The sequence below is a fragment of the Salmo trutta genome, chromosome 38 (assembly GCF_901001165.1).
Source record: "Salmo trutta chromosome 38, fSalTru1.1, whole genome shotgun sequence".
In the NCBI taxonomy this organism is placed as follows: domain Eukaryota; kingdom Metazoa; phylum Chordata; class Actinopteri; order Salmoniformes; family Salmonidae; genus Salmo; species Salmo trutta.
This window is the reverse complement of record NC_042994.1, coordinates 29,426,483-29,450,343: the sequence shown is the minus strand read 5'-3', so window position 1 is coordinate 29,450,343 and position 23,861 is coordinate 29,426,483. Positions and strand designations below refer to the sequence as shown.

Below are 23,861 nucleotides of genomic sequence, written 5' to 3'. Positions count from 1 at the left end.
AGAGGTTAGCATGTCTTTGGGGGTATGATATATAATGCTAACCTCCCCTGTTATTGGTAATGGTGAGAGGTTAGCATGTCTTTGGGGGTATAATATATAATGTTAACCTCCCCTGTTATTGGTAATGGTGAGAGGTTAGCATGTCTTTGGGGGTATAATATATAATGTTAACCTCCCCTGTTATTGGTAATGGTGAGAGGTTAGCATGTCTTTGGGGGTATGATATATAATGCTAACCTCCCCTGTTATTGGTAATGGTGAGAGGTTAGCATGTCTTTGGGGGTATAATATATAATGCTAACCTCCCCTGTTATTGGTAATGGTGAGAGGTTAGCATGTCTTTGGGGGTATAATATATAATGTTAACCTCCCCTGTTATTGGTAATGGTGAGAGGTTAGCATGTCTTTGGGGGTATAATATATAATGTTAACCTCCCCTGTTATTGGTAATGGTGAGAGGTTAGCATGTCTTTGGGGGTATGATATATAATGCTAACCTCCCCTGTTATTGGTAATGGTGAGAGGTTAGCATGTCTTTGGGGGTATAATATATAATGCTAACCTCCCCTGTTATTGGTAATGGTGAGAGGTTAGCATGTCTTTGGGGGTATAATATATAATGTTAACCTCCCCTGTTATTGGTAATGGTGAGAGGTTAGCATGTCTTTGGGGGTATAATATATAATGCTAACCTCCCCTGTTATTGGTAATGGTGAGAGGTTAGCATGTCTTTGGGGGTATAATATATAATGCTAACCTCCCCTGTTATTGGTAATGGTGAGAGGTTAGCATGTCTTTGGGGGTATAATATATAATGCTAACCTCCCCTGTTATTGGTAATGGTGAGAGGTTAGCATGTCTTTGGGGGTATAATATATAATGCTAACCTCCCCTGTTATTGGTAATGGTGAGAGGTTAGCATGTCTTTGGGGGTATAATATATAATGCTAACCTCCCCTGTTAATGGTAATGGTGAGAGGTTACCATGTCTTTGGGGGTATGATATATAATGCTAACCTCCCCTGTTATTGGTAATGGTGAGAGGTTAGCATGTCTTTGGGGGTATAATATATAATGTCAACCTCCCCTGTTAATGGTAATGGTGAGAGGTTAGCATGTCTTGGGGGGTATAATATATAATGTTAACCTCCCCTGTTATTGGTAATGGTGAGAGGTTAGCATGTCTTTGGGGGTATGATATATAATGCTAACCTCCCCTGTTATTGGTAATGGTGAGAGGTTAGCATGTCTTTGGGGGTATAATATATAATGTTAACCTCCCCTGTTATTGGTAATGGTGAGAGGTTAGCATGTCTTTGGGGGTATAATATATAATGTTAACCTCCCCTGTTATTGGTAATGGTGAGAGGTTAGCATGTCTTTGGGGGTATAATATATAATGTCAACCTCCCCTGTTAATGGTAATGGTGAGAGGTTAGCATGTCTTGGGGGTATAATATATAATGTTAACCTCCCCTGTTAATGGTAATGGTGAGAGGTTAGCATGTCTTTGGGGGTATGATATATAATGCTAACCTCCCCTGTTATTGGTAATGGTGAGAGGTTAGCATGTCTTGGGGGTATAATATATAATGTTAACCTCCCCTGTTATTGGTAATGGTGAGAGGTTAGCATGTCTTTGGGGGTATGATCTTTGACCCTCTAACTTTCTCACTCATCATTATTCACAATTCATTCAGGATTATCCGTAATCATGGTAGCATCCACATTAATGTTAGTGTTTCTTTTTGTGACTCCAAAATGACACACTGCGTTATTTACCATTAATTTCTATTCGTTATAACATAATCTGAAACACAAAAATGCATATGGAATATGATATTTGTAGAGGTGATATAATCATTGCGTGCTAGGAATATGGGACCAAATACTAAACTTCTGACTACTGTATAAGAGTCTTTAGGGGTGTCAATTTGTTGTTGTATTACTTGTTAAACACAATCTTTCTCTGAACGATTGTATAAAATAATAGAAGTTACCCATTTATTTTTTTTGCATACAATATATCTGTGTTTGAATTATTTTATACAGTCATTATTGCTCATCTTTATTAAGGGTGTCAATAATTTCACACCCCACTGTGTATATGGTGTTACTTCATGGTGGACTGAGGTCTATAGGCCCAGAAAGGAAGCACTCAGTAGGGTCTGTAGAATCTATATATATGGTGAACTGAGGTCTATAGGTCTAGAAACACTTTCTACTTCAACCACTCCATTGGTCCCAATGCAATAGACCATATGCCTATAAATTACACATTGGCTTATAGAGAACAAATGATTCCATGTGCCTTAGTAAAAGTGTGGTTGGGATTACTTAGTAGGGTCTGTAGAATCAATGTACGGTTGACTCAGTTGGTAGAGCGTGGTGCTTTCAACACCAGGGTTGTGGGTTCGATTCCCACAGGGGACCAGTAGCCTATGGATATGTATGCACTCACTACCCTAAGTCTCTCTGAATAAGAGCATCTCCTAAATGACTCACTACCCTAAGTCTCTCTGGATAAGTGTCTCCTAAATGACTCACTACCCTAAGTCTCTCTGGATAAGAGCATCTCCTAAATGACTCACTACCCTAAGTCTCTCTGGATAAGAGCATCTCCTAAATGACTCACTACCCTAAGTCTCTCTGGATAAGTGTCTCCTAAATGACTCACTACCGTAAGTCTCTCTGGATAAGTGTCTCCTAAATGACTCACTACCGTAAGTCTCTCTGGATAAGAGCATCTCCTAAATGACTCACTACCCTAAGTCTCTCTGGATAAGTGTCTCCTAAATGACTCACTACCGTAAGTCTCTCTGGATAAGAGCATCTCCTAAATGACTCACTACCCTAAGTCTCACTGGATAAGTGTCTCCTAAATGACTCACTACCCTAAGTCTCTCTGGATAAGAGCATCTCCTAAATGACTCACTACCCTAAGTCTCTCTGGATAAGTGTCTCCTAAATGACTCACTACCCTAAGTCTCTCTGGATAAGAGCATCTCCTAAATGACTCACTACCCTAAGTCTCTCTGGATAAATGACTAACATGTAAATGATAGATGGTCTATGCCTACAGTGTATTGCATTGGAACCAAGTGGGTGGAGTAGAAAGTGCTGCTGGGTATTTAGACCACAGTCCCACAAGAAATAACACCATATACAGATTCTACAGATTCTACAGTAATCCCAACCCAAGCTTTACTTCCACACACACAATTGTTTTTTCTCCCTCTATAAACCAATTTGTAATGTTATAGGCCTACAATGTATTCCAGTGGGTTGGGTAGAAAGTGCTGCTGGGTATTTAGACCACAGTCCCATAAGAAATAACACATTGTATAGATTCTACAGACCCTATACAGTAATCGCCATAGATTCTACAGACCCTTTACAGTAATCACCACAGATTCTACAGACCCTTTACAGTAATCACCACAGATTCTACAGACCCTATACAGTAATCGCCATAGATTCTACAGACCCTATACAGTAATCGCCATAGATTCTACAGACCCTATACAGTAATCGCCATAGATTCTACAGACCCTATACAGTAATCACCACAGATTCTACAGACCCTATACAGTAATCGCCATAGATTCTACAGACCCTATACAGTAATCGCCATAGATTCTACAGACCCTATACAGTAATCACCATAGATTCTACAGACCCTACAGAGTATTCCCAACCCCACATTTATCTCAGCACATAGAATTGTTTTTTTTCTTCTCCACAGCCCAAAATTGTGAATATACCAATCTGAACATTGTATTTTTCGATAGGGGTCTTAACCTGTTATGGACAGGGGTTCCACTCGCCAACAGCCAATGGAATAGCAGGGCGCGAAATACAAAACAGCAAAAATCTCATAATTCAATTTTCTCAAACATACAACTATTATACACAATTTTAAAGAGCATCTTCTCGTTAATCCAACCACATTGTCCGATTTCAAAAAGGCTTTACGGCAAAAGCATAACATTATATTATGTTAGGACATCAACTTCACAAGAAAAACCACACAGCCATTTTCCAAGCAAGGAGAGGCATCACAAAAAACAGAAATACAGCTAAAATGAATCACTAACCTTTGATCTTCATCAGATGACACTCCCAGGACTCAATGTTACACAATACATGTATGTTTTGTTCGATAAAGTTCATATTTGTATAAAAAAATAACATTTTACATTGGCGCGTGGTGTTCAGAAAATGTATTGCCTCCCAAAACTCCCGGTGAATGAGCACATCAATTTACAAAAATTCTCATCATAAACATTGATAAACTTTACCACAGTTATTGAAAGAATTATAGATACACTTCTCCTTAATGCAACCGCTGTGTCAGATTTCAAAATAGCTTTACGACGAAAGCACATTGTTCAATATTCTGAGTACAGAGCTCAGCCATCAAAGCAAGCTATACAGTTACCCGCCAAGTTCTGGAGTCAACTAAACTCAGAAATAGTATTATAAATCTTCACTTACCTTTGCTGATCTTCGTTGGAACGCACTCCCAGCACTCCCAGTTGAAAAACTCCATATTTATGTCCAAATACCTCCTTTTGTTCACACGTTCAGATCACTATCCAAAGGCAAAATGCGCGAGCGTAAAACCAGAGACAAAAAGTCAAAATGTTCCATTACCGTTCGTAGAAACATGTCAAACGATGTTTACAATCAATCCTTAGGTTCTTTTTAACATAAATATTTGATAATATTCCAACCGGACAATAGCGTATTCATTACAGAGGAAAAAGAAGGAGCGGCGTGCCTGAGCAGTAAACAACTCGCTGGTCCCAGGCAGTCCACTGGTTGACTGGGCTCTTATTCTCTGGCCAGTAACAGTAGAAGCATGAAACAAGGTTCTAAAGACTGTTGACATCTAGTGGAAGCCTTAGGAAGTGCAATATGACCCCACAGACACTGTAGTTTGGAAAGGGATTAGATAGAAAAACTACAACCCTCAGATTTCCCACTTCCTGGTTGGATGTTTCTCAGGTTTTTGCCTGCCATATGAGTTATGTTATACTCACAGACATCATTCAAACAGTTTTAGAAACGTCGGAGTGTTTTCTATCCAAATCTACTAATAATATGCAAATATTTGACTCTGGGCCCGAGGAGCAGGCAGTGTACTCTGGGCACGCTTTTCATCCGAACGTGAAAATACTGCCCCCTATTCCTAACAGGTTTTAAATGTTTTTTGAAGCATGTTTGTAATTGTTTCCATAAAGTACTCCTTGCGTTTGCTTATAAATCACAATAAAAATGGACATAGATTCAAATGTAATATTTTAATGTTTTTGAATGAATTCTACACATTGCAGTGTTTTGAAATGCGGGCTTTTATTTTGAATACTGGTCAGAATAGAGTTTTTGAGAGCTAAAGAAGACCATTATGATAGCCTTAAAATATACTATTTGGTTTGTTGTTGAACACAGCATCATTTGTCCTTGTCTTTAACTTGTCTCGAATTGTCCCTTATCCCGTCTTTCACATCATTTACTAAAGAATCCCGAAGTCTTCCGGCTCTTCTCCCCACCTCCCCGACGTTTTTAGGCAGTCCCGAAGCCTCATGTCGTATCTGGCGAACTGTTTTGAACTTCAGCAGTTTGGTTGTCGCATCTTTTCCGGCAATTTTTGCCTTCATCCAGGCATAAGCGGTGAGCTGTGCGGCCCGTCGTATAGGTCGCAACTCGGCCAGTTTATCCACCACTTGCGCTTTGTTGAGCAGAGCGGATAGAAGACGACTCAACACCATGTTACAACGATCTGTTTGGGAACAATACAATAACCTGACTTTATAATGTATGCAATCGGTAGGTATAGAGGAATGTGAAATGAGGATACATGTAAATGCAAGCTACCTTAGCTGTCCCGTTCTGCACTCTGCATTGCTTCTTCTTCGATAGCCCATCTATATGGAATGTGAAAGGTTTTTTAGGTCCGTTTCGCCATCTTGTGTCACGGAGGTCCTGAAACATTTCTGAAAAACTCATAAAGGTCGTTCCACTAATTCGGTGCCTTTTGAGATGTGGAGAAAAAAACACTTATATTTCACCTAATTTTAACATTGCCAAAAAGAGCACACGTTCAACTTAAAAAAAAAAAAACCCACATCCCATCTCGAGGTTAAATAAGACCTATATTAAGTACCAAAAAAAGTAGCAGGGTTGACGATTTCATCTTAATTCAGACATAAATCCCCATGTGACAGGGGAAATGGAAGCTTGAGTAACCGGGTGGAAGCGTTACGCTCGACCCACTCAGTTTCCACCACAAAACACAAGAAAATGCCCCAAAAGTGCAGAACCAGCTCACCTTCTTTTACACTATGATTTGACTATTACATAGATGGTCAATGTTTTCTTTTTGATATTTATTTTATTAAGGAATAGTTTCTCCATATTAAGACGAGAGTTCAGTTCACGTAACACGGTTGACCTTAACACAAGGGACAGATTATTTTTCTTTACCTTTAAAATTAATCACTTTAATCAAATGAAATGAATAATAATAATAATCAGAAATGACTGTCAAAGCAACAAAATAACGAGGGTTTTTACAATGATGGTGAAAACTTGGGAGCCGTGTGGCTTAAAGGTAAGAGGTCGATACAATCGGTCGTGTGTTAAGGAGGACAGTTTTCTTGTAGTTGGACACTGTCCAGTAACTTTGACATACTCACTGTGTCTGCTGATCTACTGTGAGGCTCAAAAAGTATTTGGACAGACACATGTTTTGTTGTTGTTTTGGCTCTGTACTCCAGCACGTTGGATTTGAAATTATAGTGCGTGATGATATAGTGAACGCAAAAATGTACTTTTTCGATTAAGTTTTCATGTACCGAATAAAAATGTAAAGTTCAGCGTGTTTCCATCGTATTATCAACTCTACCGAAAGTTTAGTCACAAACTGTTGTGTTAAATAGCAAATGTAATTACTCTGGTCTTGGTACGTGCGCTCTCGCCATCAACTCGCAGATACAGTGCGGATAGGCTGTGCGGGTAGGCTAGTCTATGGGATAAGATTATTATGGATAAGAGAATATTTTTATTTGTCAAACAGCAGTCACTCATGTCACCAGAATAAGACCCTTTGATATTTATTGTAAAGGAGCATCAAGATCACCGTGCACTTTCAGCACCTTGTGAAGTAAATTATTTATTTCATCTTTAGCCTAATAAACTGCATGGTTTCCCGACGAGTCGTAGTGTGAGGACCACACACCCATATCATCGAGTGACTTCCAACTTTACTTCGATATGATGGTTATTATATCAATATGTCAATAAAGGCGTTTCCACCGTCTCTCGCATATTCAGTTTTACCGACACAAAAATATCCCACCATGTCGAACTAACACATTCTGTTGGCATTTATAAAATTGTACCGAAACGTAATGTTATTAATTTGTACGGTACGATTTTACTCGCATAAAAACTATGGATGTTAACGTGGTTGAGAGACAATGGGAAGAATTGGAATTAATGTTAACTTCGTGAATTGACTGAATTGAAAATGAATTTACCCCAATTTAGGACCAAGCTCATGAAAAGGGACAACCTGAGAAAAGGACCAGCCGAAAGACATGGAGGTAGGGTTGCCAACTGTCCCGTATTAGCCGGGATGTCCCTTATATTGGGCTAAATTGGTTTGTCCCGTATATTCATCCAAACACAGTAAAGCGTAAACGTGCAAATTCCTGCAAAGCAATTTCTGTTATTGTTCGGTCGGTTTAGCATATCAAGGAAATATGGCTAAACCTGCAAAAAAGATTGCAGCTACAACAAACAATGTGAAGCAAAAAAAGACGTGGGTTAAGCCCGTCAGTGGTGACTCGACGAAAGCTTTCTGTACTTTATGCGTCGGGAATTTTCAATTGGCCAAGGAGGGGATAATGACCTCACTCAGCATGCATCCACAGAAATGCACTAGGCCACGCGAGCTAAAGGTGCTAGTAATATCGGTGCATTCTTCTTGACGTCTACTGCGGAAACACCTCTCCGTTTACCAGTTATTGAGCAGTGCCAACAATCGCGTTCGGAAAGCTAATTGCCCAGCTCACATAGCTCATAATGCCTGCAAGCACGCCTGCGATCAGCTGTCAGTGGATATTGAGACAATTGTTTTACAGATCTACAGCCACTTATCAGTATCTGCTTCCCGAAGAGAGGAACTGCGTGCATTTTTTGCCTTAGTTGACATTGAGTGGCGTGAAATTCTGCGACATGTTTGCTCACGATGGCTCTGTCTTGATCCATCTGTCGATCGTCTCCTGCAAAGCTGGCCAGCTCTTACTTCATACTTCAGGTCCCTTGGGGAGACCTGTCCTGTGAGTATATTTGAGTATGAAGAAAAAACAGAATCTGCCGAGATTTATCTGTGCTTTTTCCACAACGTGGGTGTGTTTTTGACCAACTCGTAAAAAGCTGGAGAAAACAACGCTCTGCATCGAGGAAGTCCAAAAGTTCAAAATGAAGATGCTTCAGCTGAAACAGGACCGTTTGTTTTGGATACCAGACCAAGCAGCTGATGGACAAACAATTGTCAGCACAAAGGTCCAAACAGCAACAGGACTTTGAAGTTCTATGACACTGTCATTACATACATTGACAGGTGGTTTGATTTCTCACCAGAAAATGTAATGGTGAAACTGATCAGCCTCTATGAGGAGCTCTCCTTCACTGACCTGGAGTGGGTGGTGGTTGCCCTCAAAATGACAGACAGTCAGTATGGACCAACTCTATGAAGAGTTTTGTGCTAGCCTGGAGGAAATACAGAAAGCCAGACAGGAAAACAGAATATGGGTGGGAGGGGGAAACGGAGAGTTGTGAGGGCAGTCGGTAGATAAAGCTGCAGAAACAGAGAAGAAGACAATGAGGAAGAAAAGAAAACCGTGTGAAGAGAATGACGACAGAACCGTGTTTTCACGACATACCCACCTCTGAGTGGTGTAAACACAATGGTTCTCTGACACTACATACCCCACACAACAACAACCAATAGACACCATTTTTGTTGTTAGCCAAATGGAAAATGAAACTGTTTTGAAATGTCTTGCACGTTGGTCAGTCGGTGCATTACTAGTGTGCAATATGGATTAGTTGAGAAGCTCCCGTATAGTTTGAATAGCGTGCCTTCTTTTGGTTTTAGCTAGTAACAGTACGCCACACTCATGAAGAATGAATGTGGCTTTGGCCACATCACATCCAAGGCTAACGTAAGTCTATTCCGTTTTAAAAAACCCTCTTGTAGTTAAAGCAGAACTCGGAACCACGCTACTGTAGATGAACCCAATGAGGCCACAGAAGAAGAGAACCATGTGACCAGAAAACAAACGAAAAGGAGGAACAGAAAAGAAGTGGATTAAAAGCAATGGTTCTGAAACTAAACGAGGACAGCGAAACAGGACGTTGTTTTGAGAGCTTCTACCAAGCCTTATTTATCCAAGATGATAGCGAAACAGAACGTTGTTTTGAGAGCTTCTACCCAGTCCTATCTATCCAAGAGGACAGCGAAACAGAACGTTGTTTTGAGAGCTTCTACCCAGTCCTATCTATCCAAGAGGACTGCGAAACAGAACGTTGTTTTGAGAGCTTCTACCCAGTCCTATCTATCCAAGAGGACAGCGAAACAGAACGTTGTTTTGAGAGCTTCTACCCAGTCCTATCTATCCAAGAGGACTGCGAAACAGAACGTTGTTTTGAGAGCTTCTACCCAGTCCTATCTATCCAAGAGGACAGCGAAACAGAATGTTGTTTTGAGAGCTTCTACCCAGTCCTATCTATCCAAGAGGACAGCGAAACAGAACGTTGTTTTGAGAGCTTCTACCCAATCCTATCTATCTTCACCAAAGTATCTTATTAAAGGTGCAATCTGCGATATAGTAAATGCAGTTTAATGGTCACTTTAGTTAAAGGTTCAATGCATTAAAAAAAGTGATTTTTCCTGTGTTTTATGTTTCCACACTATGAGGTTGGAATAATACTGTGAAATTGTGAAAATGATGATAATGCCCTTTTAGTGTAAGAGCTGTTTTGGTGGGATGGAGTTTTGCCCTAGCTACCATGACAAAGAACAAAGCCGGCGGGAGTACCGTTGAGGACAGTGGAGTCTATCGCACGTGAAGGATCTTTTAAACAAACAAAAATAGTTATACAAGCAGTTGTTACAACAACAACAAAATAGCTTCAAGTGTTTTGTCCAAATACTGGTGGATTCAACTAATAAAAGAATGACCTGACCAGAGAGGACCAGGACCTGACCAGAGAGGACCAGGACCTGACCAGAGAGGACCAGGACCTGACCAGAGAGGACCAGGACCTGACCAGAGAGGACCAGGACCTGACCAGAGAGGACCAGGACCTGACCAGAGAGGTCCAGGACCTGACCAGAGAGGTCCAGGACTTGACCAGAGAGGTCCAAGACCTGACCAGAGAGGACCAGAGAGGTCCAGGACCTGACCAGAGAGGACCAGGACCTGACCAGGACCTGACCAGAGAGGCCCAGGACCTGACCAGAGAGGACCAGAGAGGTCCAGGACCTGACCAGAGAGGTCCAGGACCTGACCAGAGAGGACCAGGAGCTGACCAGAGAGGCCCAGGACCTGACCAGAGAGGCCCAGCACCTGACCAGAGAGGACCAGGACCTGACCAGAGAAGTCCAGGACCTGACCAGAGAGGACCAGAGAGGTCCAGGACCTGACCAGAGAGGTCCAGGACCTGACCAGAGAAGTCCAGGACCTGACCAGAGAGGTCCAGGACCTGACCAGAGAGGACCAGGACCTGACCAGAGAGGTCCAGGACCTGACCAGAGAGGACCAGGACCTGACCAGGACCTGACCAGAGAGGCCCAGGACCTGACCAGAGAGGTCCAGGACCTGAGCAGAGAAGTCCAGGACCTGACCAGAGAGGTCCAGGACCTGACCAGAGAGGACCAGGACCTGACCAGAGAGGTCCAGGACCTGACCAGAGAGGACCAGGACCTGACCAGAGAGGCCCAGGACCTGACCAGGACCTGACCAGAGAGGCCCAGGACCTGACCAGAGAGGACCAGAGAGGTCCAGGACCTGACCAGAGAGGACCAGGTGCTGACCAGAGAGGCCCAGGATCTGACCAGACAGTCCTAGCAACATTCTAGCTTGAGAAATTGTTCTTTGCTGAGAAGCAATTTTTGACCATTTGAATTGAAAACAATCACAGTACTCATTTGTTACCCAGAAAATGATTTGATTATTAAGATAAAAATTATTGTGGCTTTCAATCATTGTGGCTTTATCATGTTAATTCAGCCTGTCTCACATGACATATGTAACTGCCAAAATAAAGGAAACACCAACATAGTGTCTTATTATTGGTGTTGGGTCACAACGAGCCAGAACAACTTCAATGCACCTTGGCATAGATTATACAAGTGTCTGAAACTCTATTGGAGGGATGTGACACCATTCTTCCATGAGAAAATCCATAATTTGTTATTTTGTTGATGGTGGTGGGAAAACGCTGGCTCTGGCCCTGCTCCAGAATCTCCCATAAGTGTTCAATTGGGTTGAGATCTGGTGACTGAGACGGCCATGACATATGGTTTACATCGTTTTCATGCTCATCAAACCATTCAGTGACCACTCATGCCTAGTGGATGGGGGCATTGTCATCCTGGAAGAGTATAGCCATGGTAGCCAAAATAATTGCCTGGCCAGCATTTATATACAGTACATGACCCTAAGCATGATGGGATGTTAATTGCTTAATTAACTGTATCCCTCATTGACTCACGTGTTTCCATTATTTTGGCAGTTACCTGTAACAACCAATACCTTAAGAATGATTCCCACAGAATAATAATTTCTGTACAATGGATGTAAATTCAGAAACTGTTGTCGATAACTTTTCACTAAGACAGATCGGGGAGAGGCCAAAATGATTCATTTTGACATGTTTTTAACCGTTCATTACAGGGCATCGTAGAACAAATTGTAACATACAAAATGGAAAGATGACAAAATTGAGGATAATGCATGGGTTGCTGTTATGTTTATTACAATTCTTCTAGACATATAGTTGCAGTTTTGTAAAGGATATATACAATTGGCTGTTTTACAAAGCTAAGAAGTTTGTAATTAAAAAAATAAACATTTTAACAGATTAGATTATTTCATTCAATAAGGAGAATTCAAAATTAACTCATTCAATAGGGATAATTCAAAATTAACTCCATTCAATAGAGATAATTCAAAATTAACTCATTCAATAAGGATAATTCAAAATTAACTCATTCAATAAGGATAATTCAAAATTAACTCATTCAATAAGGATCATTCAAAATGAACTCATTCAATAAGGATCATTCAAAATTAACTCATTCAATAAGGATCATTCAAAATTAACTCATTCAATATGGATCATTCAAAATTAACTCATTCAATATGGAGAATTCAAAATTAACTCATTCAATATGGAGAATTCAAAATTAACGCATTCAATAAGGATCATTCAAAATTAACTCATTCAATAAGGATCATTCAAAATTAACTCATTCAATATGGATCATTCAAAATTAACTCATTCAATATGGAGAATTCAAAATTAACTCAAAGAAGCAGTTTTTTTTTGTGTGGAAAAAGTAGAAGGGGAATGTTGTCTAATTTACCCGACAAATACATCTGGTTAGTGTATATCACAAATCAAAATGACTAGTGCTCTTTTCAGAGTTGGCTGAATTATGAGTTTACTGGCACAGGCCCCAGTATTCAGACTTCTACACATGTGCTTGAAACTGGGCAGTGCATCATCCTCCCCAAAATTCACCCAATGGAACATCTGCCCACTGAGAGATCTGTTACAATAGCATTTTATCAGCATTTCAGTCTTCAGCGATTCCTCGAATCAGACAATATTTATCTCCTCTCAGAAAGTTCTGGATCGTTGCAATAAGACAGCCATGGACAATTGTGCAAGACAAAGAAATGAAACCATTCATGTCGTACTTAATAGGCCTTATTTATGCGACGGGTGGAATAAGGTCTATTGCATTTGGAAACATCCTCATTGACATTGGTCTAATAGGCTAATTGATAACCTCATCAAAATAGTAAGTTGAAGTCTCCATTCCAAACCGTCTTGGAATGCACCTGTGGCACTTCCCATGGGCGTGCTTAATGCTGCCTTCAAGACAAACGGGAAACTGGGAGCAACGAGTTGAGTACATTCACATGCTTTGAACCAATTTAGAAAACGCCGATTGGCTGATGGCAAAGCTGTGTCAACCATAAACTGAAAGTACAGCAACCTGCTCACTAACAACTTGTTTTCAAAAAACATATTCATAGATTTATTTATTTTTATGAATAATGTTTTGTTGTTGCATTTAACTGCCAAAAATGCTGTTATTAAGGTAATTTCCTTAATTAAATTTCTTTGTCTGGGACGTCAAAGTTCAGCATGTGGCAGAAGTCGGAAGCTCAGAGATGACAGACCAGTTTCCCCACTAGTAATTACCAGTTGGAGAGGCGTTCAAGTGGATTCTTTTTCACAATCGGATTGCTGGTATTCCCAAATTTACCAGATGTTATGAACGCAGGGTAAGACGGAATTATAACATGTCTGAATACTGACAGACACAATAAGAACTCTTTATCTTAACTCTTGAGCCAAAAGGCAACTAGGAACACAGAGCTTGATGTTGCCTCAAATCGCCTTTCTGTCTAAAGCCCTTCCCACAAAGCGGACATTTAAAAGGCCTCTCCCCTGTGTGACACATCATGTGCAGTTTTAGATGCTTATTAGTGGTAAAGCGTACTTGACAAAGAGTACACGCAAATGGCCGCTCTCCCGTATGAATCAGTCGATGTTGTGTCAGGGTACCCTTACGCTTAAAGGTTTTCCCACAATCCGTGCAAGAGTATGCCCGCTCGTCTGTGTGCACACGCTCGTGTGATTCCAATGCACTCTGAGATGGGAAATCCTTGCCACACGTATCACATAGATAAGGCCTGTAACTATGACAACGAATATGAAACTTTAATTGATTATGTCCAGCAAACATTTTGCCACAAAAGCTACAGGAGAACCCATCTCCTGTGTGACATACCATGTGGGATTTCAGTTTCTTTTCGCTTGTGAACTGTTGCAGACAATCGGGGCAAGTGAAGACCGGCGTGTCTTTTGTGGGAACGATTACGGTGGTAAGATTACGGCGCATTGGCCCACAGCCTGATTTGTTGGCCAGGTGAAACTTTAAATCCCTGTTGCGACCAAAGCACCTTGAACATATGGGACACTTAATGGCCCCCTCACCGTGACGTCTCAGATGCAAAATCAGGGATTGTTTCCTACGAAAACTCTTGGAGCACACATGACATGTTCTAGAATCTAAATTCACACCAGGGGGCAGCGTGGGGGAAGCGTCGCAGGTTGTTGGGTTCTGGGATTCAGTACTGTGGGGATGGGGAGTCTCTATCCCGTTCCCCCTTGAAGGCTGAGATGTGCTTCCACCTGCTGGGTCAACCTCCCTTAGGGGTTGGCTTGCATTGACTTCCTCATTAAAGTCTTGCTGTGTCTGAATGTCCCTCTCATCACACTGGTTGGCTCTTCGGGGTCTAGACCGGCTTCCTGTAAGAGCAGTTCGCTGATCGAAAAAGCACCTTACAAATAAGTTTGATTGATTGACTGATTGGTTTAGCTGGTTTAGCTGGTGTTGCTGAGAGTCATTTGAGAAGTCAACGTCTGTGCTGCTGGACTGTGGGATCTCCATCTCCTTTTCCCCTGTATTTAGTGGCCAGGCTGTCTGGTGTCTTTTAAGGTTCACTTCCTGACTTGTCGTTTCCTGCTGCTGCTGCCTATATTGAGAAGTCCTTGTCCTGCACCCGGGACACTTTCTAGAATCTGGAATGTTTTGACCGGAACACTCGTCTGAGTGTTTCTCCTGATCAGATGTGCTTTGGAAACTCTCCCCACATTTGGAAACTCTCTTTGGAAACTCTCTTTGGAAACTCTCTTTGGAAACTCTCCCCACATTTGAAGCACAGATGAGGAAGTACACCATGTTGAAATCTCAGATGTCTTCTCAGGTCATCTCCGTTATCAAAAGCTTCTTTACACAAAAGGCATTTTCTGTAATGATTAGCAAGCTGAAAGGGTAGAGCATTGGAGGTGGTTGGGTTTTGGGGTGTTGTGTTTGAGGGCTGAGGTATCTCTGTCGCATTTTCTACTGCTGCTAAAAGCGCGCTGGCCTCTGGAAGAGCCTTCCTCTGAAGTTGCTGTGGGTTCACGTCCTCACGCTTGTTTGGCTCAGAGAGATCAAAGGTGTCCCCGCACAGAGAGCAAGAGAGACCTTTCTTTGTCTTCAAGCACACTTTTTTATGTTTCTTCAAAGTGGAGTTCTCAAAAACCTCCCCACAGTTGAGGCACAGGAGCTTCCCATGTGTGTATCTCATGTGCTTTTCCATGTGGGATGCCTTACTGAAGGTCCTGTCACACAGGGAGCATTTGGTGACTTTGGAAGACTGTCTTGGTTTACCATGTTGGATTTTCATGTGCCTTCTCTGGGGTAAAGTGTCGTGGGGCTGGGATATCTCTGTGCAATCCTCCGTAGATGTCGCAGACGTGTTATCCTCTTCTGGTTGAATTGCCACCTCACACACAGTCTGACGATGTTTCTGTAAGTCCTCATGGTGTTCAACATCTTGTCTACACATGGTGTACTGGTAAGTCCTCTGCTCAGTGTGAGATGTTATGTGTGCTGTCAAATCCTTTGCTTCCCTGAAAGTTTCCCCACACAAGGAGCATATTTTGACACGCATGCTTCTTTTAGGCTGCCCCTTAGTATGGCATGGGCCAGGGACCAGAGAATATTGAGGTTGGCTATCTGAGGGCTCTACGTCGACATTCCTCTCGCTCTTTTGTGATATGACCTGTCCTTCTCTCTGTCCTTGGGTTTCCACATTGTCAATCTGAAGCCTCTCTCTGCTCGGCGTTGGAAAAACCTCTGACACAGGTGACAGCATATCAGTAATGTCAAGTCTGTGCAGCAGCACCGTGGGCTCAAGGAGCCGACAAGACGTGGACAAATTAGAAACGTCCTGCACTTCCTTTTCGAAGCGGCGAGCTCCTGGTTGGATTTTCGGCCCACTGTCAGCACGAAGGTGAAGAAAAGCATGATCCATTTCACTCTCTTTGATCTCATGATCCATTTCACTCTCTTTGTCAAGAGTTTCTTTGTTTACACACTCTACCTCTTTATTCAAAGGCAAAATGTCGACATTTGCAGTGCGGTCTAAATTCATCCCTCGTTGACTCTCCCTGTAATCCAGCGAAGGTGTCATTTCTGACTCAAAGTAATATGATGCAGGGCTTTGAATGGTCATAAATGTCTGTATGGGTTCTGATTGGATCTCTGGGTCAGCTTGGTCAGTGAATGACTCTCGGGGAGATGGAGACAGGATGTTGTTGTCTCCAGATGACAGAGCCGAGGACAAGAGAAGAAGAAAAGGCAATATCAAAACATGAATGTCAAAAACCATTAAAAAAACATTACAATTATCATTCCTTCATTTTTCAAAAGTCTTCTTCTCCTACCATTGGCCTCAATATGTGGGACTGGAGAAGGGTTGGTGTTGTACTGGAGGAGGGTTGGTGTGGTACTGGAGAAGGGTTGGTGTGGGACTGGAGAAGGGTTGGTGTTGTACTGGAGAAGGGTCCTCAAAGGTTGAGGGTGACGCACCGACTGCTCACATTCCTCCAGGACAGAGGGGTCAGGTAGAAACCACGATGCAGTCTGGGGGAAAGAGAACGGCTTGACAATGACAATAGATCCAGTTATTTAATATCATAACCTCATTGCCCTAGAAACTCACTTTTTGATGGACTATTATTTGTCTTTTTTTACATGAAAAGAAGTGTTCTGATTTTAGATTTGAAAAGCAGGAAAGTAGACTAGGATTTCATACACTACGTTTTTGTCTAACTTGTTGAGAAAGTGGTCAAACTGTCAGTTATAAAAATAATAAAAAAGAGAAAATGTATACTGAACAAAAATATAAATGCAACAATTTCAACGATTTTACTGAGTTTAAGTTCATATAAGGAAATCAGTCAATTGAAATAAATTCATTAGGTCCTAATCTATGGATTTCACATGACTGGGCAGGGGCGCAGCCATAGGTGGGCCTGGGAGGGCATAGGCCCACCCACTTGGGAGCCAGGCCCAGCCAATGAGAATGAGTTTTTCCCCACAAAAGGGATTTATTATAGACAGAAATACTCCTCAGTTTCATTAGCTGTTCGGGTGGCTGGTGTCAGACAATCCCGCAGGTGAAGAAGCCGGATGTGGAGGCCCTGGGCTGGCGTGGTTTTACACTTGGTCTGCGGTTGTGAGGCCGGTTGGACGTACTGCTAAATTCTCATTCCTGCAGTCAGCATTCCAATTGCACGCTCCCTCTAAACTTGAGACATCTGTGGCATTGTGTTGAGTGACAAAACTGCACATTTTAGAGTGGCCTTTTTATGGTCCCCAGCACAAGGTGCACCTGTGTAATGATCACGCTGTTTAATCAGCTTCTTGATATGCCACACCTGTCAGGTGGATGGATTACCTTGGCAAAGGAGAAATGCTCACTAACAGGGATGTAAACAAATTGGTGCACACAATTTGAGAGAAATAAGCTTTTTGTGAATATGGAACATTTCTGGGATATTTTATTTCAGCTCATGATACATGGGACCAACACTTTACATGTTGCGTTTATATTTTTGTTAAGTTTAGTTGATGCGATTACTAAAACAGCTGTAACTTTTGTTTGGAAGAAGATATTTCTGTTCTGATTTCAGATTTTAATAGCGGAGACTTAAGGCTTGTGGTCTATCGACATGTCTGTAGACAGTTGTCACAGTGACATCATGAACATTCTATTGTCATCTGACAGCATCGTTGTCGTTATGAAAAAATATAAACACAAAAACGCCAGGCTGCATGATATCAACAGCATGGTGGTCCAAATAGCATAAATGCTGTATTTTAATTGAACCCATCCGTCTAAAAATGTATTTAGTAGATGTCAATATATCAAGCCAGGCAACTAAAAGCAACTTCCTAAACAATGTTTGGTTTGTTTGTTAGCTAGCTGCCTAGCCAGTTAAAATAATGACCAGAGCATAGCTTACAACGTCTTTAGCTAATTTGTATCCTTCATTACAGGAAGATAAATTACAACAAGATCTAAATAATGTGACGAAATAAAAGCAGGGCATTCTACTTAAGATTTTTTAGAACGTGTGCGTTCTGGTTTCTGGTAACCATGACAACGAACGCTGAAACAGGGTCAAAGTTCAATTTTCTGTCTGCGACATGAACATGGAAACAGACAGTCGCAGCTACGGTCTACAGACATTCCACCGGAGTATAAAATGAAATGTCGTTTTGACCAACGATACTTGTCGAATTGTAATTGTCTACAAACACGTCGTTAGGTCAAATATAAAAACAGCCTTAAGATGTTGTATGCTCTAAGTTTTTGGGAAAGTGGTCAAAGTCGCTGATCAAAAGTGACAATTGCATCAAAAGTGACAATGTTTACAGTGAATAGAATGTTAGAAGTTATGGGAGTATTCAACAACGGAAGCTTTAGAATGTTGAAGAAATTCCATTAAAGTGGATGAAGTTTTATTTATTTTAGGAGGAAAAAACATTTAATAGTTTTAAAAGTATAAATGGTTTCAAAAAGGTGTATTTAAGCATACTATTCCAGACCAGTCTGCACGTTTTAAAGTTTTGAATGGCATTTCTCGCTCGAACGTTGTAAAACGAGTAGCATTCCAAAGAATAACTACAAGGTAAAATGAAGTTGTACATTATTTAAAGTGTGGTTGCTGAAGTATACCACATTAATACATCTGAAAAGAAACCGTGTTTATCCAGGACGCTGACAAAAGGCATGAATGGTATAAAACGCACAATGGTATAGAATAAAATATACATTTTATGCATCTATTCATGCACTTAATGGATATTTTTGCATTTGTGTAAAGTCCCCGTTGGGTATAACCCTGATGTATGAAGGCTAGCCTCAGTCCGATGCTGATGAAGGTAGTAAGATGTTATGGTGGTACCTGTTGAAGGGTCGGTGTTGGAAGCAGCTTCTCCAGTCTGGAGAGGAACTCCCACACCAGAGTCTGCAGTGCGGAGTGATACTTTGGGCCGAATTCCTCTGGAAAGACGTTCTGAGAAACAACCAAACAAGTAGAGAATAGGACAGTGCTTGAATCTAAGCATTGAACAACACTACCTTGTCAAAGCATTCAACACCTTGGAGTTATTATCCTCCTCATCACCATCATCATCATCATCAACAGAATCAGCTACTTAGTCACTGACCTGAAAGAAGCGTTCTCTCTCAACTCGGTCTTCCAGCAGCGTTTTAATCAGCTTCAGGAAGTTGGATTCTGATGCCTCCACCTCAGGATCACAAATCTACAGGAAGTATGGATATCACAGTGAATAACAGGAAATACAAATAGCACAGTGACTCACAGGAAGAATGGATAGCAGAGTGAATAACAGGAAGAATGGATAGCAGAGTGAATAACAGGAAATACAAATAGCACAGTGACTAACAGGAAGTATGGATAGCACAGTGACTAACAGGAAGAATGGATAGCAGAGTGAATAACAGGAAGTACGAATAGCACAGTGACTAACAGGAAGTATGGATAGCACAGTGACTAACAGGAAGTATGGATAGCACAGTGACTAACAGGAAGAATGGATAGCACAGTGACTAACAGGAAGTATGGATAGCAGAGTGACTAACAGGAAGTATGGATAGCAGAGTGACTACCAGGAAGTATGGATAGCACAGTGACTAACAGGAAGTACGAATAGCACAGTGAATAACAGGAAGTACGGATAGCAGAGTGAATAACAGGAAATATGGATAGCACAGTGACTAAATCAAAAGACCCAGCATCTATAACACCTTGCCTGGTTAACCAGAGCACGTGGCACAATCGCAAGCTGTGTGTATGCCGTTGACGTACCTTTCTTATTTTGCTGTGAGCGTTTGCCCAACTTTTGTAGAAAAATGCATTGAAAGTGTAGGGAACGTTACATTACTACCCATGAATGAGGATCAGCATTTACCCACCTATTTCTCCGTTACATAACTAGTTATCGCAAACCCTTTTCCCCCGAGGGGTTGAGACAGCTGTAATGATTTGAAAACCATAGAGTTAAAATGATGGCTCTGGATGGATTATAACCCATTTTAACATGGATAATGACATTGAAGGCTTCCACCATTTTTAAGTAGTCAACTGGGTGGGGATTCCTATGGGTTGGGAGCGATCAGCCAATGATCAGAGCGGTGTCTTCTTTTTCATATAGAGTGCTATTGTTTTTAAATGGCTTTATGTTATATGACTGTCATCTTGTGGCCACAATAAATGAATGACACACTAGATTTGGTTCAGGACTCCAGCACTGCAGGTGCTGGTACATCACCAATATTAGCTTTACACTACGAAGAAAATGGACTTCTTTAAAAATGGAGACAGCGCTCAATAGCGCTGTCCATGCTGTCCCAGAAGCCATTATGGCACAGATACAAAAGTGAGCCGTGTTTCTGTCGCTATGGTTTGGTATCAACCACTACAAATAATACCAGCAGAGTTACAATGTCACTGAGTGACACTCACCTGGTTGTCCCTATGGGTGATGCTGCAGGTCTTCATCCTATTCAGGTGTGACTGGATGGTGTCAGAGTCGGCTAGTTGTTCTGAGTGCAACAACTTCAGAACCAGCTGATAGGAGTAAAAGTTAGATTATTTTTTAAAGAAGTCCATTAAATTATACTGGTGCGTGAGCCAGCAAACAAAACCAGTGTATTGACTGCAGCTGAGATGAGCCTGTTTCCTATGGAGCCATTTTAAGCACGGCGGTGTATGCATCATGTCTCAGAAAATATAAAAACTGTGCCTTTGGGAGAATACTTTTTCATGGGACTATATCAATTTCTATAGCAATGCACAGTGGTATAGCCTAGTTCTCAAGCTAATTACTTCATATAGAATTACCCAGATTATAACCAAACAACTACATGCATCTAATAACCTCACCCCCGGTGTTGAAACAAGGGGTTCTCCTGAGTCTCATCTCTCCTTTACCCTCTCCACCCATCAGCCCCATCTCTCACCTGTGCTCTCAGGCCCATGATGAGTTGGACTTTCTCTCTGTAACTCATCAGATCTGGGACTATGTCCAACACAGTGATGACAAACTCCTCCACCAAGCCGTAGTCCATGATGTCTCTCCGCTGAACAACCTGCCATAGAGCTGCAGACATCAGCCACAGTGGAGGAACCAAAAGACGCAGAGACGCTGGGGGAAGAAAGGGACCTACGGGCACAAATTCAGAAAAGGAGACATCGTTTGTGGGTCATTCCCTGGAGAAGTCAACCTGAGCGTACAGAAAAAAGGTTAGTCATTTCCAAATGATACCATGTTGCTAATTATCCCTGAGGTCTATATGTTAGAGTGCAGACTGAATCAGTGTATGTAGGAGTCTGCATGAATGTTGGCAAGTGTCAAATTATGCATTTCAGTCAATTATATTCCATGGCTTTTGGAAAGGGCTCACAGATCTTTTTTTCCATTCACAGCTGCCTCACAGTGTTTGTTATGAAGTTGACACTGGCTCTGACGCTCATCGGATGTGGCGGGCTTGTAAACTATTACAGACTACAAAGGAAAACCTAGGCGCGAGCTGCCCAGTGCCTACCAGACGGGCAAAATGCCTTTTACGCTCGCTTCGAGGCAAGCAACACTGAAGCATGCATGAGAGCACCAGCTGTTCCGGACGACTGTGTGATCATGCTCTTTGTAGCCGATGTGAGTAAGACCTTTTAACAGGTCAACATTCACAAGGACGCAGGGCCAGACATTACCAGGACGTGTACTCAGAGCATGCGCGGACCAACCGGCAAGTGTCTTCATTGACATTTTCAACCTCTCCCTGACCGAGTCTGTAATACCTACATGTTTCAAGCAGACCACCATAGTACTTGTGCCCAAAAAAAGCGAAGGTAACCTGCCTAAATGACTACCGACCCATAGCACTCACATCAGTAGCCATGAAGCTAACAGACTGAATTTCAATATCCACCCTCCAAAGATAATCTGTTCCTGTTTTCATTGCGTTTTTCTGAGACTTTCCCTTTAAATCGCCATAGAAACAGCCATCTCAACGTAGATTGACCGCGATTATAGGCAATTATTATTTTTTGTGGTTATAGGCAATTAAGAGAAGGATCTGGAGATGGCTCTCGAGTGGTGCAGCACTTCATCTCAGAACTTGAGGCGTCACTACAGACCCTGGTTCGATTCCAGGCTGTATCACAACCGGCCGTAATTTGAAGTCCCATAGGGCGGCGCACAATTGGCCCAGCTTCATCCGGGTTAGGCCGTCATTGTAAATAAGAATTTGTTCTTAACTGACTTGCCTAGTTAAATAAAATGTAAAAAATGTTAGCTAAAATTGTATGGTGGTATTTTACATTTTGTGTTGTGGATATGTGGTGGTGTAGGGATGTCATATGATGTACTGTTTTATCTTTAGTTCATTCAGTACAAACATAGTTCACTGTTTTATACGTAATGTGGGTGCTTTGGTGTGTTTGGACCACAAGAAGAGTAACGTTAGCTGCTGCCTTGGCAGGAACTAATGGGGATCCCTAATAAATACAAATACTGTTCTTGACATAACGTGAGGCTACCACGGCAAATGACAAGATAAAGGTTTTCCTGCCGAATTCATAATAGGCTAGTTTATATAGCTCGCTAGCCTAGCTGTCACTTGATCGCAACTTAAATAACTCACTTTAGCTAGCTAGTTAGTTAGCTATGAGACAGAGGCCAAAGAGAGATCAATCCTAGGAACATTTCTCTGCAGATGCTACCACACTGCAACGATAGCAAACTACTAGCTAGCTACTAGTTACCTTTTTCCTTGAGATGTTGCATTTCAAGCTTTGTTAGCTAGCTACGTGTTCTTGCCAGTTGCACTAACAGGTCAAATCCGGGTCACGGAATTTAGGGTAATTTCAAAATAAAGTCCCCCATGCAATAGTAGAAAAGTGTCAAACGATTAATATACAGCCACGTCCATAATTGAATCCTACAGACGAAGAACCGTATATGTGACATTTTTCAAAAAAAAGAGATATACATGAAAAATCATTATTGGACACCCTTTTTCTATAGTGAACCGGTTTCACAAGCTTTCCACGCGCTAATTAACAATATTTTTTAATTTAAAGATAGGCTCTCGTGGAATAACCGTTTATGTGCACCACTCAGAATGGACGGATAAGCGCACACCTTTTCTGTTGCTGATGAAAATCGCCGAAATGTGGGAAAGAAACGTAAAACAAAACTAAAAGAATGGAAAGACAGGCAAAGGAAGATCTTACGGAATGCGGGAAAACCCTATACAAATCGTAAGGGTCAAGAAAAAAATGTGAAAAGCTGTCCAAAAGAGGTATGTGGAAGAACCGTATATCAAACAATCAAGCTAGCTAGCTATAGAGTACAGTAACTAACATGTATGTTCTGGGTTGTCTAATTTGTAACTATAGAGAAAATATATTAGCTAAAGTTCGTTGGCTACTAATTTATACACTATCGTTACAAATGTTATTGCTAGATTATAGAAGAAACATAGCTAGCTACTTTTTGTCCATCCACCGGATGATTCGACATGGCTACAGTAGCTAGCTAGTTATATGTAACGTTACACTGTATCCTGCAGGGAAGAGCGTGTTCCACGACTTGCAGAAGGATTGTGGAAAGTTGACTG

General features: G+C 41.6%; 1 protein-coding gene and 1 long non-coding RNA gene across 2 annotated transcripts; both read right to left on the bottom strand.

Annotated features, from left to right (window-relative positions):
* Window positions 1–5,287: 5,287 nt before the first annotated feature.
* Window positions 5,288–5,972, bottom strand: LOC115177871 (uncharacterized). The gene is made up of 2 exons (XR_003872521.1): window positions 5,881–5,972; window positions 5,288–5,785 (listed from the first exon to the last, which is right to left on the bottom strand). It is a non-coding gene; the product is annotated as an uncharacterized LOC115177871 (long non-coding RNA).
* A 6,061-nt stretch (window positions 5,973–12,033) lies between these two features.
* Window positions 12,034–23,085, bottom strand: LOC115178861 (zinc finger protein 236). Its single transcript, XM_029740242.1, has 7 exons — window positions 23,005–23,085; window positions 21,201–21,403; window positions 20,704–20,808; window positions 19,385–19,480; window positions 19,120–19,230; window positions 16,591–16,789; window positions 12,034–16,465 (listed from the first exon to the last, which is right to left on the bottom strand). The coding sequence occupies exons 1-7, from the start codon at window positions 23,024–23,026 to the stop codon at window positions 14,943–14,945; spliced, it is 2,259 nt and encodes a 752-aa protein (XP_029596102.1). The 5' UTR covers window positions 23,027–23,085; the 3' UTR covers window positions 12,034–14,942.
* Window positions 23,086–23,861: the final 776 nt, after the last annotated feature.